This window comes from Somniosus microcephalus, chromosome 13 (genome assembly GCF_052327205.1).
Source record: "Somniosus microcephalus isolate GS21.2 chromosome 13, FLI_Smic_1.0, whole genome shotgun sequence".
Lineage (NCBI taxonomy): Eukaryota > Metazoa > Chordata > Chondrichthyes > Squaliformes > Somniosidae > Somniosus > Somniosus microcephalus.
In genome coordinates, this window is record NC_140999.1 from 177,910,550 (window position 1) to 177,930,678 (window position 20,129).

Genomic DNA, 20,129 nt, shown 5'->3' on the forward strand with positions numbered 1-20,129 from the left:
AAAGAGCCGATATAGACACAATGGGCTTGATTTTCCAAGCCCCTTGGAGGCGGGAGTGGTGGGAAAATTGCAGAATCGGGGGGCAGGAACCCATCCCGCCTCCGTGCCAATGTCCCAGGAAGCGGGTACCCGACCTGTGCTGGGAGCCGCCTCCCCGAAGCGGGAAGGGGCTTAGTGCCAATTAACTGCCCGTTAACGGGCAGTTTTTTGCCTAATCCCTATTTTTAGCCCTGAAGTGTGGACTGTCCGACGGCTCCAAACCACACCAAGTTAGCAAGGCGGACCGTCGGTCTGCAGGGGTTGGAGGGGTCGAGATGTCCGTTGTGCAGGTGAGTGATGGGTGCATGTGTGCAGAGGTAAGTGTAAAGTGTTTTAATAAGTTTTACTTACCTTTATTTTCTCCTGCAGGCTCCCTTCAGTTCTCGGGAGTCGCTCAGCTCACCGGCACAGAAAGCAAAATGGCCGCTGAATGTCAACAGCTGCAGCCTCTGCTTTCTGGTCTGGAGAGCTCTCTAACTGAGTTTGAGTAGAAGGACTCAAGTTAGAAGACAGATTGTCCGTGTTTGACAGCTTCACAGAGCTGTCAAACGCTGATTTTTCATCTGTCAAAAGCCCTTGACAGATGAAATGTCAATCGCTGACGTCACCAGTAACCAGGTGTCCCTTAATTGGCCTGCTGAGCCCGCTGGGCGGGCTTAACAAGGTCAATCCAGGGAAAGTAGCGTGGGTTGGCCACAAGTCGATGGAGGCGGGACTACAACCCAAAAAGTGGGAGTCCCGCCTCCAAAAGCTCCCCATTGACAAAAATCGAGCCCAATGGGTCGAATGGGCTCCTGTGCCGTAAGCTTCTCTGATCTAAGTACTGGAGCTATTAATGTGATAAAAATGGGAAAGCTAATCTCAGTGATTCACATAAAGTATAAGGTGAAAGGGAATGCAGATGGTGGTCAGAACCTCTGGATTGATATGTATTAAAGCAGTCATGTACCCTGTTATCCTCCTTTCTCTCGCCCAAGTTACCGTTTGTTTGTAGTAAATCTATTTATACCCGCAATGATGCATTTGGTTGTAAATACGGTCTGTTGCAGGCAGCCATTTGGAAGCTCCCTGGATGATCTTCTTTGCCCTCCCACTACTCCAGAGGCTCAGAATGATGAAAAGGCTCTACTGGATCAGTTAGACACACTGCTGAGCAATGCAGATGAAATGGGTCTAGAAGAAATTGACAGGGCATTAGGAATTCCAGATCTTATCAGTCAGGTACAACAATCAACACTTTTCTGTTTTGTATTTTTCTTTTATTGATTTGTGGCCATAATGGTAAGGGATGTCGGTACTGGGGAATGGTAAATAAAAGTTTGTACATTGTGCTGCCATCGAGCAGCCTTAATGTTGGTACTTCATCCCATCAATGTAACCCAGACACACACACACACACACACACACACACACACCCAGTATGGCGTTGCCAATTTCCAGAGAAAGCTTCCTGGGTAATCTGAAAGCAAATCAGCAAGTAGTTGGAGCTATCCTGTGTGACTACCGTTCTCCCATGTGCAAATTCTGCATGTCTGGCAACATAGGTCATAAAATACTCAACACAGATATTACTAGCTTCAGCTGTATTTTGCATTCAGCATTTCCTACATCTCTTCCCCCACACTGCATGCCCAACATTGTCTTGGTATTAATTTCACTTTGGGTGCTAATCTGTTCTTCACTGAGTTGGTTTGCCAGCCCAGTCCCTGCATCGCTGGTTAAACATACAGATGTTGGCAGCAAAGTACGGCTGATGGTGGTGTGTTCATGGAGAGCAATGAGAATACCCCATTTCACCAGTGTAACCGTTCATTTCTACATAACATTTCACAATGGACTGATTTGTGGGTTGGCAGGGAGTGAAGTAAATTGACGTGGGAGGAACAAAGGAATCCGTGTCTCACTTATATGTTCTTAAGTTTTTAAATATTAAAGCTTAAATCTATATCCCAAAGGTATCCATAGAAAGCCTACAATCTGAGTGCCTGGGTTCTGCATCTGCCTTCTCAATTAGGGTTGGCTGGGATATGCATCTAGCTCCTCAATTAAGATGTATGAACAATTTGAGTTGACAAACCTTATGAATAATGTTCACAAAGTATACTACCCCCCAATTTGTTGTGATAGTCACTCATGCCGCTTTGAAGAGGAATGTCTTGAAGGTGTTTTTTTGAAATTCCCTATTTCTACTGAGTGATTAATGGAGCAGATTACCACCATAATAAATCTCCTTCAATTACTTCGGGGACACTGCTTTGGCGGGTGGTGGAAGAGCAAGAAAGAGAATTTCTGTGCACTTAAAATGGCCTAATTTTATCAGATTTAGTGCCCTAGCAAAATTATAGTTAAATATCTGACTCCTCAAACCTGCAATCGGATGCAAGACAGTGCACTGTCTGTAAATGGAAAAAGTGCCCTGTATCTTGTATGTTTATTGTATCAGAGTGCAGTAAACATTTTCTCAACCACATTTACTCCACTTAAATGCCCCAAAGGAAATTCAGTTCAAAGTGGAGAAATGGATGAATGTGCTACTCCTTTAAATTGGAGATTGTGGGGCAGAAATTGGACTTCATTTTGCCAGTTCGGGTGTAAAATAGGAGCAAAAAATGACCAATTTGCGGAACTACGCCCACGCCTCAGGGGAACCAGAAATACATCCGACGCCACATTGGCTCGAGCAATATTCAGACATCTCTGGTGGCTGCCTTAAACGAGCATTAGCTGCCTTGCATATGCTAATGAAGAAAGAAGCACCTAAGCCTGCCTAATGCCCCCACTCTGAAATTGGTCAGAAACTAGAGGGACCTTGCGCTGCGCATGATCCGACCAGTTTTTCAGGCTCTACGACGGCCGAACCAGCTGTCCTTAAAGGCAAGGTAAATAAACTTGTTTTCACTTAGCTGAATGTGGAGCTAGGAGGAGCAGGTGTGCCCCTGGCTTCACAGAAATACTGCTGCTGCTGCCGGCCCACCCTTTCCTGTTTGCCTTCTTCCCCCTCAGGGCCTATTTGAAGGCCACTGCCGGTGGTCGAGCCGTCCGATTTTGTTTTGGGCCTGCAAAGGGACACCCGATTGGCATCCACAGATTGCCGGCATCATGGTAATGAAGCTGGAGGACTAATTTCAGGTTCTGACGAAGGGTCATCGACCTGAAACGTTAACTCTATTTCTCTCTCCCCAGATGCTGCCTGACCTGCTGAGTATTTCCAGCATTTTCTGTTTTTATTTTATGACTAATTTCAGGGCATCCTCTTCAGGCGGGTGTTGCAGTTGCGCCTTCCGTTTCGCGCCCGTAGTCGGATACGAACCAATTTCTCCCCCATGGTTATTTGTATTTTGATGAAAATGGCAGACTAAACCAACTCAATGAAATCCTTTTCTTTTATTTGTCCTGTAAAGTTTTGCGTGCTTTTAGCAAACTGTCAAAGAACAAACATTGATGTGAAGCGCATTTTTAGTCAAATAAGAGCTTTTTGTGTAGTAGTCCAATTCTGTATGTGACTTGTTCGCCATTTTACATGTAAAAGTTCTTTGAAGAGAGGTGTTATGGTGTTGTATCAGACAAACTGGGTTGACAGATCTGGGAGAGTGGTGGCATTGTACTAAGAACTAGACTGCAGTCTATATATAGAACTTAAGAATTTGAATTTGTTAAAGATAATACAGAGATGAATATTTTGAATACTTTCACCTTTTATTGAGATTTTGCAGAATTAATTAACCCTTATTATTTTTACTGCCTAGGCTCAACCTCTTGAGGCACACTCGGAACTGTTCTCAGGGCAGGACACAGCCATGATGTTAGAACAGAAAACTATGTACGGTCAGCCATTTCCTTCCCAGGCTGGTCCAGTGCAGGGATGTTATCCTTCCATGCAGGGCCAGCAACCAGGCTTTAACCCCATGATGAATCAAATGGGTCAACAAGGCAGCTTCCCCCTTCCCAACATCCATGCCCGAGCAAGCTTCATCCGGCACCGCATGATGAATGCTTCTGCTCCCAAGCAACTTAGATTCCAACTTCAACAGAGGTTACAAGGCCAGCAGCAGGTAAGAGCAGCTTGCGCTTTGAGTCAGATTGTCCATGTTGAAGATGTACTATCTCTCTCGCACCTTTTCAAAGTTTGATCTTGGATCTTGTAAATGAAAAGAAATGGGCCTAGAAATTGGTTTGTGCCGGCAGTCCGATCCCTGCGAGTAAGCCCGAGGCACAATGTCATGTATATCAGATTGGCGAGCTGCGGACACTTGCAAGGCATCCCCAGCCAGCTTGCCGGCGAAGAACATTTGAATTTGGGGCCGCTGGGCACCGACAACAGCCCTCGGGTGTGTTTTGGGAGAGCGACCAGAAAGGGGGGTGATCGGGACGAGGTCAAAGTGGTGATCGGGAGGGGCCTCAAGCAGTGGCCCATGGTTTTAATGTGGCGCCTCCCCGATCCACATTAAGGTAATGATTTTACCTTTTTGGTGGCGGCCTGCAGCGGTCCCTTTAAGGATCGCTGGTTAGGCCACATGCTGACCTGTTTTTTTTTTTAACGCAGTCAGCCCAGCACCAGCTGTGATCAGGGCAAACCAATTTGTCAAGGAGGTATCAAAGGGGTGTTTGGTCTCTTATTTGCATATGCAAAGGGCCTAGCACATGCTTCAGATGTGGGCTCTTGATGCCTATACCAATATGGGAGCAGGCAAACTTCCTGCTCAAAATGTTTGGCACCCATTTTGCACCTGTACACGGTGCGGCATCAACGAATTTCTAGGCCATTCCTCCTTGTCCTGGTCAATAATTGTTATTTTTCATCCTAATTAAGGGGCTACTCTTTCAAAACTGAGATGAGGAGGAACTGCTTCACTCAGAGGGTGGTAGGTCCATGGAATATGCTGCCCCAAAAAGCTGTAGAAGCTACATCATTACATAAATTTAAAACAGAAATAGACAGTTTCCTAGAAGTAAAGGGAATTAAGGGTTATGGGGAGCGGGCAGGAATTTGGACATGAGTCTAGGTTCGGATCGGTCATGGCCCTGTGGGTAGCGGAGCGGGCCCAGGGGCCGTGTAGCCTGATCCTGCTCCTATTTCGTGTTTCTAATTCTGTTAGATTCAGGAGATGGTTCTGTGATAGTAGATTGGCGGTTAGGATCAGATCAGCCATGATCTTATTGAATGGCGGAGCAGGCTCGAGGGGCCGATTGGCCTACTCCTGCTCCTATTTCTTATGTTCTAATTTCACCATGGTTATCTTTCTGACAGTATCAGTTCACAGTCAGCCTAAGTATTCAGATGGTTTGAAGTAAAGAACTGAACATTTAGGGCTGGATTTTGCCAGCCCTGGGGAGGTGGGTTTGGAGGCGGGACTGCCGGGAAAATGGCAGAATCTGGGGGCGGGTACCCATCCCGCCCCTAACCCGCATTCGTGCCATCTTCCCAGGGGGCGGGTAGCCGACCCACGCTGGGCCCCGTCTCCTGGAAGCGAGAAGGGGATTAGAGCCACTCAACTGCCTGTTAACAGGTAGTTAACAGACAGTTAAGAGGATTATCCCCATTTTTCCAACAGAGGCGCGGGCTTCCCGACTTCGGGAAACACTGCCAGGGTCACCGAGGTGAGCAGGGGGTCTGTGGGGTGCAAAAGTGCGCTGTGAAGGTAAGTGATGGGTGCAAGTGTGGAGAGGTAAGTATGTGAGGTGAGTGGAAAGTGATAGAAAATGTTTACTTACCTTTGTTTCTTCCTGCAGGCTTCAACAGTTGGGGATGCGGAGAGTCTCGCATCTCACCGGCAGAGATGACGGATGGCTGCTGCATTCTCCGATGCAACATCCATCTAATTTCTGCTCGCAAGAGGTTTGATGAGTCTTTAATACAAGGACTCATCAAACAACATAGAATGTCAGTGTTTGACAGCTTCACAGAGCTGTCAAACGATGACAATTCATCTGTCAAACATTTTTGACAGATGAAACATCATACGCTGACGTTCTCTGTAACCGGCTTTCCCTTAATTGGCCTGCTAAGCCCGCTGGGCGGGCTTAACAAGGTCAATCAAGGGAAAATAGCGTGGGTTGGCCAGAAGTCGATGGAGGCGGGACTAAAACCCGACAAGTGGGAGTCCCACCTCCAACACACCCCCATTGGCAAAACGCCCCCCCCCTAATTTCTGGAAACTTAAGTGGTGAAGCTTTTAATATTTTGGCTTGAAATTGGAATCCCTATTTCTACAGTGCCCCATTTGGTCATTGAAGATGCTTAGAATCTTGTCTGTGGAAAAATTCACATTCTTAATACGATTTGTTATGAAGATATTTAAATAGTTAGTCGCCAAGGTCAAGAAGAGGAAGTGAAAGGTTTGTGTACCCACACTGCTGAATTCCTCATGCCTGGTTCCTGCCAATCACAGAGCCAGAAATCTGACGCAAATTGCAGCTATTGCCAGCGTAAATATACAGAGCACCACAATCTTCACAGCCAATTACAGTAGTGTGATTTTTCTTTTTGCTGTATTCCACTACTGGTGAGGTTCTCCTATATAAGCCCTGGGTGTGATTGTGGGGCCCTATTGCTTACTGGCACTGATGGATTTCAATAGCTTTGTTAAATCTACTGTTTTAGGACATTGATTTTACGGTGTGCTCTGCAGCTGAATAGCACGACACAGTTCTATGCTCATAATTCCTCAAGCGCCCCATTTCCTTGTAGCTGCTGTAATTTTGGCGATTGGAGAGCGATAGGGAGTCAAAGCTTGTTACTTCCCCATAGCGAAGAAAAATCTACCATTTGCTTACTTGATCTCTGGATACCTGGTCACCTTTGAGTAGCTTTGTTAACCTTTTATACAGTTGAGCAATGGATGGCAATTCTTGTTCTTGATCATTGAGTTGGTGCTAGAGGTCAGCTGATTATGTCACTCTTCAATCTTGTTATAAATTCTGGCTTCTCTCCATGCACGGGATATAAAAGCATTTGGCTGCATTGATGTGGAGTGCTGTATTTGAATCAGAATTAGGAAGACATTCTTGAAATTTGTGTTTTTTAAAGCTTATGAATCCAAATCGTCAGACCCTTGGAGTCAAACTGGAAGGTCCCAGTGCAGTCAATCCAGCTCTCCGGCCAGGAATACAGCAGCAAATGGTGGCGCAGGTAAGTGGCCAGCGTTCATCCTTTACTAATAATATTTTTTTATCTGTGATTACTGCATAAAATAACAAAGTGGTTTTCCCCAGCAGGCCGATTTTGTTAAGATGCACGATGTGTGTTTGTCACTGAGGGTCCGAGTGAAGTGTTGTTTTGTTTTTCTATAGTTCAGATGGTGCATAATGTGTATTCTCCATCCGAGCTTGTGGTACAATGAGTCCCCTGAATACATTTATAATGACTTCTAATCTATCTTAAGTAGTTACTGCACCCCTACCATACACTTCTATTTTCTGACTTGTCATGAAGACCAAGAATAGTTTGGGACCCAAAAAAAAGTGTAATTCCCAGTAACCGCATATCATTGTTAAACAGGGTTTGAGAGTCAAGGGGGGAGCTGGGGACGATTACTCCAGTTACTGAAGTATAATGGCACCAGTGTATGCAGGAAATGAAGCAGCTATTTCTATCAGTCCAGAACTGTGCAGAGACTTTTTTTACATGGATATTTCTGGACAAGTGCATTACTCCACGTTATTCAAATTATCATTCTACTGTACTCGGCAGAAACTGATCAGGACTGTCCTAGAGACCATCGGAACTGTCTTTGAGAAAGCCAACTTTGGACCAGTTGTCTTGTTTCCTAGAGCTGGGCTCTGGTACCGTCGGTTATGCTGTTGAAATTATTCCATGCTCAACGCCATATAAATTCTAAACAGAAATAATTGATCACATTCCAATCCTAATAAATTGGTCTGTGGATCATTTGTGGGCTGCTTATGTCTTCTTTTGTACTCATTTGTAAGGTTTTCTCCATGCACAGATGATGGCCCAGCGGCATCGAGAGCTCTTGAGTCAACAACTTCGCCAGAGGCAGATGATGCATCGAGCCATGATTATGCGGCAGCAACAACAGCAGGGCTTCAGCCCTCCACCCAATGTAACGGCTCCCACTGGCATGGAAGGTCCTATGGGAGGTCCTCCGATAACCCCGACATCACCACAGCAATTCTCGTACCCTCCAAATTATGGTATATATTTCTTCTTTTTTTTGCCTTTACTTTATCCCAGCACCTCTTATCAGTTGTCAGCATCCTCCTCCTTATCACCTCACCCCCCAAATATGTCTGACAGCTCACTGCTGGGCATTCCAGTATCAGACTACCTTTTGTCTGCTAATGCGGCTGTGAAGCACCTTGGGACGTTTTACTGCATTAAAGGCGCTATACAAACACAAGTTGTTGTTGGAGTCGGTCCGCATATCTCATTCACGAGCAGCTGGAATTTCATTGGTGTGATCTCTTTGCTGAATTTAAATGCAAATGTTTTGAATCTGAATCTAAATATTCATCATCTTATTGGCAATTGGCAAATTTACCAGTCTAAAACATTCTATGTGCTTATTTTTAAACCTTCCACCAGCCTACTGTTACCTCAGGTATAATTTTATTTTCTCAAGCAGTTTTACATTTTTTTGGCATATTGTATTTATTTGAACAATGTTTTCCCTTCTCCTTCCCCAACATCTCTTCCCATACTTTGCTTCAATTGCTTGGTTAATTTAACTGCTTTTCCCCCAATACATTTCCCCCCATTACTGTCCTTGTATCTCTGTCTTTTGTTGACCATGTTTATAGTAAATAAGAGCGAGAACTTTGTAGACTTTATTATCTGATTAAGATCTTAAGAGATGCCCAGAATGGGATATTTTAAATAGCTACTTGGTAAATTATGGGCATCATAGTCTTGATTTTCACATGACCTCACAGAGATCTTGGGCTCGAATTTCCCAGGGCCGTGGAGGCGGGAACGGAGGCGTGTGGGGTGTTAAAATTGCAGAATTGGGGGGCACGAACCCTTCCCGCCCCCAACCCGCCTCCATGCCCGTTTCCCAGGAGGCGGGTACCCGACCTGTGCTGGGACCCGCCTCCCCGAGGTGGGAAGGGGATTAGTGCCAATTAACTGCCTGTTAACAGGTAGTTAACGGGCAGTTTTTGGCCTAATCCCTATTTTTAGCCCTGAAGTGTGGGCTTCCCGACGGCTCCAAACCACGCCAAGTTAGCGAGGTGGACCGTCGGCTTGAAGGGTTCGAGATGTCCGGTGTTCAGGTGAGTGATGGGTGCATGAATGCAGAGGTAAGTGTGTTTGGTGTGTGTAAAGTGTTTAAATAAGTTTTACTTACCTTTTACTTACTAATGCAGGCTTCCTTCCTTCAGGTCTCGGGAGTCCCTCATCTCACCGGCACAGAAAGCAGAATGGCCACGAGCTGTCAAAAGTTGCAGCCTCTGCTTTCTGTTCTGGAGAGATTTCTAACTGAGTCTGTGGAGAAGGACTCAAGTTAGAAGTCAGATTGTCAGTGTTTGACAGCTTCACAGAGCTGTCAAATGCTGATATTTCATCTGTCAAAAGCTCTTGACAGATGAAATGTCAATCCCTGACGTCACATGTAACCGGGTGTCCCTTAATTGGCCTGCTGAGCCCGCTGGGCGGGCTCAACAAGGTCAATCAAGGGAAAATCGCGTGGGTTAGCCACAAATCGATGGAGGCGGGACTACAACCCAAAAAGTGGGAGTCCCGCCTCCATCACGTCCCCATTGACAAAATTCAGCCCCTTGTGTTGACCCTTCAGCCATACAGGCCAGCATGAGATGGGATACTACAACTAGCTTCAGTGTCTCTATACTCACGAGGGGAAGAATCCACCTGGCCTATTGTTATTGATCATTATCCAGAGATCTTCCACTGGAAAATGTGCTCGTGTGGACATGAGGGGAAGCCTGAATCCAGCTCGGTGATCTCTGCCACCACCACCACCCCCGCCCCCCCCCCCCCCCCCCAAACACAGTCAACTAATCTGTTGACGTTCATTGTCTAGGCAGACGCGAGAAGAATTACCATATGGGCAAGATACCCAGTAAGAGTCAGAATGGGAAAGACTCCAGAAAAAAGGAAATCTATCGATTTTATGCTAGAATTACAATGATACATCCTTGTCACTGACCGGAAAGGGGTGTTTTAAATAGGGAGTTGGTAAATGACTGTGTAGTTATTTAAAATTTGACAGGTTGATCTTAATGTTGATTGTAGAGAGAGACTGGATTAACTGTAGCTTTCTTTGCGCAGGGATGAATCAACAACCTGATCCAACTTTTGGCAGGGCTCCCAGCCCCCATAATGCACTCATGTCAAGAATGGGGCCTTCCCAGAATGCCATGATGCAGCACCCTCAGGCTGCTTCTGTCTACCAAACAACCACTGACATGAAGGGCTGGTCCACAGGAAACATTGGCGGAAATAGGTACGGTATCTGGAGCTATTAGTTAATGCACATGAGCAATGAGGAGCAATTAGATCTTCTCAGCCTTAAGAGTTATCAGAGGGGACCTGACAGCTGCAGTGTTGGTTCCAGCCAGACTCTATGTTATTTGCACTGCCTGACTGGAACATCCGTGCATCTGCTCAGGAGACAGCTCTGTGTGAATATGTGGTTGCAGCTGCTAAATTTTAAATGTTTCGATGTTTTATGTGCGAGGGTGGCAGCATTTGCATTCCATAACATTTAAATTAATGCCAGTTAGGTTTAAAAAACAATCCAGGTAGCCTAAGGGACTCCCTAGCCGCTCTTTAAACCTGGTTTGACTCCACAGTGGACTAACACTTCATGCATCGTCAAGTCGAAGCGATACGAGACCACCCCTTCTTGTGAGTCTCACACCACTTCTCTTCGAAGTCAGATTAAGCCCCGACTCCAAATTTATACGACAACTTTAGAGTGGGGTGTGAAGTAGAAACCACTTTACACCGATGCTAAAGCTGTAATGTAAACGCATCCTGATAGGGTATAGGGTAGAGATAGTAAAGTTAGAATGATACTTTTCAGATATGCCAAGGCTACAGACTATGAAGTGTCTGTATTTATTTCTTTACTTAGAAGGTGATCAAAAGCTGGAACAGTGGCTGATGCGAGCATATTCACCTAAGAAACTGCTAGTTGTTGTAATGGGAGGAGGTAGGGCTGGTATTTTGGAAGGATGAAATCAAAAGGGCCGAAAGGCCATCTTCATCTGAACCTACTTTGTGTCGTGTGCATTTCACCGTCTTTAATGGACTACCATGCCCAGACTGAGGTTGCAGAGGTATGCATCAGTTCATTTTATTGATTACATGTTTGTCTTTTTGCAGCTCATTTCCACAGCAGTCTCCACAGCAATTTGGGCAACAGACAAATGCCAGCACGTACAACAGCCTGATGAATATGAACACCAACATGCCAGTAAATGCCAGTGGCAACAGTATGGGTCAGATGCCAGGGCAAATGGGCATGGCTCCAATGTCTGTGTCAGGGATGTCAACCATGGGTCCAGAACAGGTGGGGATATTACTAGTCCAGCCCCAGCTGGAGTCTTGTGTCCAATTCTGGGCACCGCACTTTAGGAAGGACATGAAGGCTTTGAAGAGGGTACAGAAGAGATTTACTAGCGTGGTTCCAGGGATGAGGGATTACAGTTATGTGGATAGACTGGAGAAGCTGGGGTTGCTCTCCTTAGAGCAGAGAAAGCGAAGAGGAGATTTGATAGAGCTGTTTAAAATCATGAAGGGTTTAGATAGAGTAAATAAAGAGAAACTGTTTCCAATGGCTGAAGGGTTGATTACCAGAGGGCACAGATTTAAGCTGATTGGCAAAAGAACCAGAGGCGACATGAGGAGAAACCTTCTTTTGCAACAAGTGATTAGGATTTGGAAAGCACTGCCTGATAGGGTGGTGAATACAGATTCAACAGTAGCCTTCAAAAGGGAATTGGATAAATACTGGAAGGAGAAAGAATTACAGGGATATGGGGAAAGAGTGGGGGAGTGGGACTAACTGGTTTGCTCTTCGAAAGAGCCGGTGCAGACTCGATGGGCCGAATGGCCTCTTTCTCTGCTGTTTCTTTCTGTACTATTCTATGGTTCTATGATTCTATTCATGAAAGAAAGAACTTGCATTTATATAGCGTCTTTCACGACCTTGGGACGCCCCAAAGCACTTTACAGCCAATTAAGTACTTTTAAAGTGTAGTTACTATTGTAATGTAGGGAAGTGCTGCAGCCAATTTCCCACAGCAAAGTTCTACAAACAGCAGTGAGATAATGACCAGATAATCACCACACAGACTGCAGCAGTTCAAGAAGGCGACTCACCGCCACCTTCTCCAGGGCAATTAGGGATGGGCAATAAATGCCGGCCTTGCCAGCGATGCCCACATCCCAGGAATGAATTTTTTTTTAAATCAGTTAGATGGGCGGTCAGTGATGAGAGGCATGATAGATGAGTGGGATTTCATATGGAATAGGATGCAAGGCCCACTGTATTGAGTGAGTTGGATCTTATTTTAGCATGGAGCTCAGGAGGCCAGTGGGCAGATCTTTGGAGAAAAGGAGTCTGGTGCTTGGTTCTGTTCCTCCTACCAAATATTGAGAGTATTCCAATACTCTGTGATTCACTCCAACCTGCTAATTGTTTGTGAAATTCTGATTCTTCAAAACTGACCAATTGTGACTCTATTTACAATGTTTGTGGTACCCCCCCATAAAAAATTCTGTATATACTTTGAAAACCCCGCATGTGAAACATTGATGGGAGCTCGTGGAGTAGTTTGGAACTTAAAATGAATTTGAAATTAGAATTCTGTAGGCGCAGAAACATGTTGGGGCAAAGTGGAGGAAGCAGTGCTCTGCGTCTGGTCTATCTCTGGCTTGGTAGGGCTTGATGCTGTCATGGGAGCAAAAGTACATTCCCAGCACTGACTTCTCTCTCCTGGAGCACCAAAATGGAATTGTGTGAATCACTTTACTCAGTTGTGTAGGTTTTATATTGAAGTAGACTCGGGTAACTACCTGACTCTTAAAATGTTCTCAATTACTTTCCTTTTCTCACCTTTCTCTGAAACAGAAGTATTGCTGACAACTCAGGACGGCTGATCATCAATCCAAAAAGGTTAATTTGGGTCCACGTGGCTTTTGAGAGCAATGCACTGTGAGAATCTACAGCAAAGACACTTACACCGAGAAGGAAATGGCGCCACCTTGTGTGCTGCTGGGGATTGGTGCAGCCCAACCAGAACCACTGTGCCAGCCTGCTAAGGTGTTCATTTCTTAAGAAAAGAGAACTGTTTCTCTGTTTTTATTAGACGTGTTTGTTTTATCAAAAAGAAGACTCTTGGCAGCAGTACACCGCTGGGTCGAAAACTCGAATCGTTTAGGATTTGCTTTGGTTTTTAATTGTCCTTTAATGTCATCTGGTTGCTACCTTTTCGCTTGCCAAATCTTGCATCTACTTTAATGCAGTACCTAGCCTTGTTTTTTTTTTCTGGCAGTATTGTGAAATGTCACTCATAATGTGGTCATTACATTTACAAACATTTGGGGAAAAAAATGACTGCCGAGTGTCAGCATAGAACCGTGTGCTTATTGATGCACTTTAAAGAAGGCTGAAGTAGTCGAGGATCACTGCAGTGTTTCCTGATCTGTGTAGCCATATCTGCACATTGGCAAATCCTTGTTTATGTTTTCCAAATCATCTTTGCGTTAAGTATCCCATTGGTATTTCGAAGATCACAGTGGAACACAAGTGTATGTATACCAACATCCAACTTTTTAAATCTGCATATGCAATGCCAAGCAATAATCTTCTTCATTTTAAAATATTGCAGATAAAATTTCAAATGGGGTAAATACAAGGTGCGTGCTGTTGACTCAAAGCAAGGTACTGCAGCATAAAACACCTAGAAGCTGGCTCCTGTGAATATATCTTGTAAATAATGAATACAATATTATATTATATATACACTTTTATAGGTCACATTTACTGATTTTTTTTTTTTGCACAGCATTGGTGAGGCTAAATAATTGACAGACTCCTATTTCTGTACACTTGCCTTTTAGCACCAGTTCAAGTTGTCAGTCCTGTTTGCACCTGGCCTTGACAATTGAGCCAATCTGTAAGAATGTGCAAAAAGTTCAGATTTTCCCATGTTGATCACCCAGATTTTATCTTGTGCCGCCAATCTAGCTTTTAACTTTTTAAAAGGCTGCATTTCTCTTTCTTCTCCTCCCTCCCCATAATTGCATTTATAAAAAGAGGTGCTTCTGAAAAGTGCAACTGCATCAATCTTATCTGAAAAATCAAGGCTTAAAACAGCCAAACAGTAACTGACCAAAAGTTTGAAAGATGATTTATTTCTCACTAGTACTCGTTTTAATTTATATTGAGACAGACTTGCCCATCAAGTGCCACTTGGCCACCCTCACCTCTGTGAGAGGAAGAGTGAGGTTACCTGTAAATTGCTGAGCAGTAAATAAGTACTGAACCCATAGTGTCTGCTATGGTGATGGATGATGTGAGGATCATTGTGAAGAGGGGACTTTGGCATTCCACTACTTCTACAAATGCAGGGAGATGGAATGAGATTTGCATCATTAAAATGCGATTCAATTCTGGTGACAGGTTTCAAGTGACATTCCCTCAAACAGCAGCTTATTTTACATAGTAGTACTCCAAAGGAATAATATTCTACCTAATTTCCTTATTTTGAGTGTAAATTATTGATTCTGTGTGATTCTGAATGAGCAAGCTCCATGATGATTTGATGAATGACTGAGCAACATGCAGTTCATAGTGATGATGTTTAATTCAATGCACAACATATTTATGTTTAACTGTAAAACTAAATTTTGATTGCTTCTTGATTTTCGCAGGTAATGATATTCTGGGGGTGTGTATCTTCCTTTGTTTTGAAGAAGGAAGAAAATTCTGTTCAGATTGATCTGGAAGTAACTGTGTTAGCAGTTAATGCCACTGATTTCAGGGTGTGTTCAGATTTGTTTAAACAAAAGCTAACTTTCTTGATTGCAGTGTCTTTTCCAAAGTTTGTTAGAAATATCAAAGTAATACTGTAGTTGAAAGAAACAGATTGAACTATAGATGTTACACTGACAAATCAGCATAAAGGTAACATGCTCAATACAGGGACGTGGAATCATTTTGCACATCCAAGTCAGCTTGTAGTTCTTCTCCCTAAATGTTCATTGTCCTAGTTAATGAGTTTCTTTTTTTTACTTCTATCTTGCCTGTTTCTTCCATAATTTCTTTCTACTTTGCATTGTTTGGTTTGCTGCAGCTTCTAGTGTTTCACAAGATTGGGTATGTCTGCGAGTGCATTTGTTTTTTTCTGTTTTTTAAAGAAAAAAATGTACTTCAAGGCTATTTACACAAAATCATGACTAGCATTTTAATGCCACTGTCGCAATGAGAACAACTTCTTTCCCCAAAAAGAGAGCAATTTAAATGGAGACTTTTTCTTCCTAATGACTGAGGTTAAATGTTCAGATGGTACAGAAATCTATGCAACAATTCAACTGAAGTCTAAGGTTTCTGTGCTACTAATGCGGTTTGAGTCGGGCCACAACTGCAGTTCTGCCTCTGTAGGTCTGTTATTTTTTTTAAATCAATATATACAATGTTACTGGAACTACTGTAGATAAAGACCATATCAAACCTGGTTTACCTTTGTTATTGTAACTTACATTTGTAGATGAGCAACTGTTAGATGAATGGGATAGGATAAATACAAAAGCAAAATACTGCGGATGCTGGAAATCTGAAATAAAAACCGAAAGTGCTGAAAATACTCAGCAGGTCAGACAGCATCTGTGGAGAGAGAAACTGAGTTAACGTTTCAGGTCGATGACCTTTCGTTATCCGCAGTGTTTTGCTTTTATATTAGGGATAAGAAAAATGCTGTCTTTGGCAACTTTTATGAATATTATCTCAAATTTAACCTACCTTAGTTGAAGCAATGGGTATGTTTTGTGCAGCTAATGGCCTGAGGCCTCCTCTGATCATATTGATCACTTAACAGAGTTTAAAAAAACCAACTAGTTGCTTTCAACAGCAGCAGATACATTCCACATCTACTGAATTGAGGTATTTTACTTAGTGACTTCCCCCGACCCCCAGGAGAAACAAAGCAAATATTAATGTAATTTTTGTTTCCTTTTGGATGAATTAATGACCGAGTCGCAACTGTTTTTAAACTGATAGAAGCTTTGCTTTATTGGGAGAGGTTTGATCAGCAGCATCTGATTTTTTTAAATTTAGAAGAATCCCTCTGTGATTCTGCTTAATGTGGTTAGGGTTTTTTTTAATTTTTTTATAAACGATCTGAAAGCTGTCTATAAGCATTGGTGTAGGCTTCTTTCAGCAGTTAATTGCTGCAATTTGCACACAGGGCCGACATTTGGCAGCCATTGACTGGTGCTCCCTGGTGTGCAAATGAGCCAAAATAAAATTTGGCTGTCTGAAGCCAGCCATGCAGAGATGGAGCTGAGCAATACATGAAACAGAGGCATTACAGTTCAACTGTTGCCTGGCCAACTTGTCTAGCAGAAAAATGGCTGAGTGACCGTTGTTTCCACTGAGTTGGAAATTGAGTCTCAGTCCTGAACTAATGAAAAAGATGATTTTTTTGTTGTTGTAGTGGGACAAAAAATAGAAATGTGCCTCATTTATACATGGGCAGTTCAGAGTGAAAGTTTTCAAAATCGAAATATTAATTTCAGTGTACATTGACGGGCTTTTACTGTTGGGGGTGGGGTGGGTGAAAATCAGTTACTTTCATTGCTAAGTGATGAAAATACTCAGGTTTGCTGTACATCTAGACGGAGGTCGAAACTAACCAAAAAAAAAACGAACAACTAAACTAGCTTGACATTGTGAGGGGTCTGGTTACAATACAGTAACCTGACGTTGTGAGGGGTCTGGGGATAACCCAGTAACCTGACGACGTGAGGGGTCTGGGGATAATTCATCTGGGGATAACCCAGTAACCTGACATTGTGAGGGGTCTGGGGATAACCCAGTAACCTGACATTGTGAGGGGTCTGGGGATAACTCAGTAACCTGACGACGTGAGGGGTCTTGGGATAACCCAGTAACCTGACGATGTGAGGGGTCTGGGGATAACCCAGTAACCCGACGACGTGAGGGGTCTGGGGATAACCCAGTAACCTGACGATGTGAGGGGTCTGGGGATAACCCAGTAACCTGACAATGCGAGGGGTCTGGGGATAACCCAGTAACCTGACAATGTGAGGGGTCTGGGGATAACCCAGTAACGTGACGATGTGAGGGGTCTGGGGATAATCCAGTAACCTGACTATGTGAGGGGTCTGGCTACAATGCAGTAGCAGATTCATAGTGTGAAGAACCATATGGAAAACTAAATGTTTGATTATATCCAGTTGCACTTTTCTGTGTCCTGAGGAGGAAGTAGATATTAAAAATACTATGATTATATTCAGTGAAGAGTTCCCTTAAGAATATAACGAATTAAAGTGCATATTTTATTCACTGATTATTATTTTATAACTCTTTTGCTTTATGGAGAAACTACTTGCTTTCCCTATTAAATGTAGGCATGACAATATAGCTGATCTCCACAATCCTGGACTGAAACCCTGCATACTGTGGCTATTAAGCAGGATTCCATGTATAAAAGTGTTCAGATCTCAAACCACAGCCCAGTGTATGAACATTCCTCAGTGGCAAAAAATGCCCAGATACAGCTGGTGACCTGGTACCTTGTGCATTCAGGGCATTTCATTCTCAACACAAAGGTGAATTGTAGAGCTACTTGTCTGATTCAAGGATTTGTTCTTTTTGTACTGGTTCATGGTGCATGGCATGGGATAAATCACTTGCATCTCGCAAGAGAAGGGTGTTACTCATATTGTATAGCATTTCCAAGTTACAAAATGAGTTCATTTTTACATGACTTAAAGGAAATTCCTGGCTTTTTAGAAGCAGTACGAGATTCTTGCATTTTATTTTTTTAAGTTTCTACAGCGACTTACTACAAGCATACGTTTAAAAAAAAAAAATTGTTATGGCAAACTCTGATAAAGGGTTTTTGTACAGAAAGAGATTTATAAAGGATACAAACTTAAATTAACTGCTGATCGTCTCAACTCAATCCCTTTTTTTTCTTAATGTAAGCAATATTTACAAAAGATCACTGCGCCAACTCCTGTTAGGACATGTGTTTGTTGCTTCAAAGAATGGAAAATGCCCGTGTTCCCAAAGGGTGAAAGGCCATCAATATTCTGACTCACTCATGAGATGTACAATCAACCTCACTACAGAGGTTAGAGGTATTTTTGATTCCCTGATACCGCAACAGGTTCACCTAGGGACGAGCTGAGCCATACAGACCAGAATGGCTCCAGACTTGATCCCTATTTTGTGCTGAGTTAGCTGATGTCAGCTGGTGGAGGGAGGGGAGAAAGGCACACTACAATTATCCTCATGACTCTGGGCTGGGGAGGAGAAAACTGGCTCAGATTCTCGCTCCTGGTCCTGCTGGAATTCAAGCATAAATGGATATCAGGGGAGCACAGGGGCAAGGTTGGCTAGAAGCCTACTGAGGTCAAATAGCCTGATGATGCACACTCTCCAGGTTTGCGGATGAGTAATGGCCACTTGGATCAGGTACCTGCGGAACAATACTCCAGCATGGATTCAATGCCTTCAGGAAGGAAGGAAGGGGAGAAAAGCATATTTCATGGGAATAGTATCACTTATTTTAATCAAAATTTTAAACAGCTTAGATTTTATTCCAGGTGAAATATGAGTAAGACTGTCTACGAATTGGCATCATTCTTTGAGCCTGAACCTTGACTGATAGCCACAACTCATTTGGAAATTGAAAGGGCTGGGTTGCAGGTCTGTTTCCAATCGCCAGACCTCCTCATTAGTTTCCACCCCTTCCTGACAGTAAGTGACCATTTTACCCAATAATGCTTCACATCACAGAATGAGTTCAGAGCACTGTGAATAAAATGGAGTTATATTTTTAATGCAGAAAATGACTGTCTTGAATTCCTATACAATAATTATTATGTGCGATCTGAACTGGGTGCTCTTGGAGGTTTGGGATTTCTAGGTAAAATGTGTGCGATTAGAGTATAGATTTTTGATTTTTTTTTTCCATTTTTAGATTGCATACTGCTATAGAAATCTGATCATGTATATTCAAACCCTTTTCTTACTGATAACACCAAATTGTACATTAATATAGTTAATGTATAGGTTTACCCAGTGGAGCAAACTATTTATTATTTAAATAAGAAATAATTAAATGCAGGTATTATAATGAGTCACTTTTTTCCTTTTTATTTCTCCCTTTAGCCTCAGCCTAATTTTTATGTTTTTAATTTTCTGTATCAAATTTTGTTGGTGGCAGACACCCGTTAAAAAAATAAAATACTGAAATTGATAAATTTATCATGCTGTAAAAGCAATATTTGAAAGGCCAACTGGAGGCGACCTACAGTATTGAAGAGTAGTGAGGATTTAATTTAGCTCCGTCTAAAGATTTCTAATATTGCTATTTGTATCCCAATGTTACATTTCATGCAAAGCAAGGTATGATAGAAAATTTGTTTAAAAAAACCCACAAAATAATTAAAAAAAACATAAAGTTGTTAGCAGATATTGCTTTTACTGATTTATTTGCCTCTTTGATGTTAATGTTGTAAATAAAGATTTCTATTTAAAATGTCTTTGGCGATTTGTTACTGTATCTTGCTATTCAGCTGTTTGGAAACAGATGTTGTAAGAAAGCATTCTGTAAAAGATGTACATTAAATACACACAAGCCATGTCTGAATAAATTTTCATGATATTAAAGTGTGTGAATGTGAATGTTAAAAGAAACATACAGTTGTACCACGCTGTGTATCATTTTATTTACTATTAATGGTTAAAAGATTGTCCTACACACTCTTTTTAGTCAGGGGAAAAAGGTGGTCTCAATTGTTAGGAGTCTTACTGAGTGTTTTTGTCCCAGATATCCCTCATACATCATTGTAATACTCAATGATGTAGGTTTACAGTTTTAACATAAGATTAACAGAGTATTTGGTTAAA

General features: G+C 42.8%; 1 protein-coding gene across 7 annotated transcripts in view; it reads left to right on the plus strand.

The window, feature by feature from the left end:
- Positions 1–19,889, plus strand: part of LOC147108819 (nuclear receptor coactivator 3-like) — a 199,456-nt gene extending 179,567 nt beyond the window's left edge. For all 7 annotated transcript variants that reach the window (XM_086005700.1, XM_086005705.1, XM_086005704.1 and 4 more), the window contains 7 exons: positions 1,089–1,260; positions 3,786–4,091; positions 7,067–7,168; positions 7,986–8,193; positions 10,286–10,460; positions 11,345–11,531; positions 13,095–19,889. In XM_086005700.1, the coding sequence (XP_085861826.1) occupies positions 1,089–1,260; positions 3,786–4,091; positions 7,067–7,168; positions 7,986–8,193; positions 10,286–10,460; positions 11,345–11,531; positions 13,095–13,106 (1,162 nt within the window). In that variant the 3' untranslated portion in view covers positions 13,107–19,889. The remainder of the gene's footprint in view (positions 1–1,088; positions 1,261–3,785; positions 4,092–7,066; positions 7,169–7,985; positions 8,194–10,285; positions 10,461–11,344; positions 11,532–13,094) is intronic.
- The last annotated feature ends 240 nt before the right edge of the window (positions 19,890–20,129 follow it).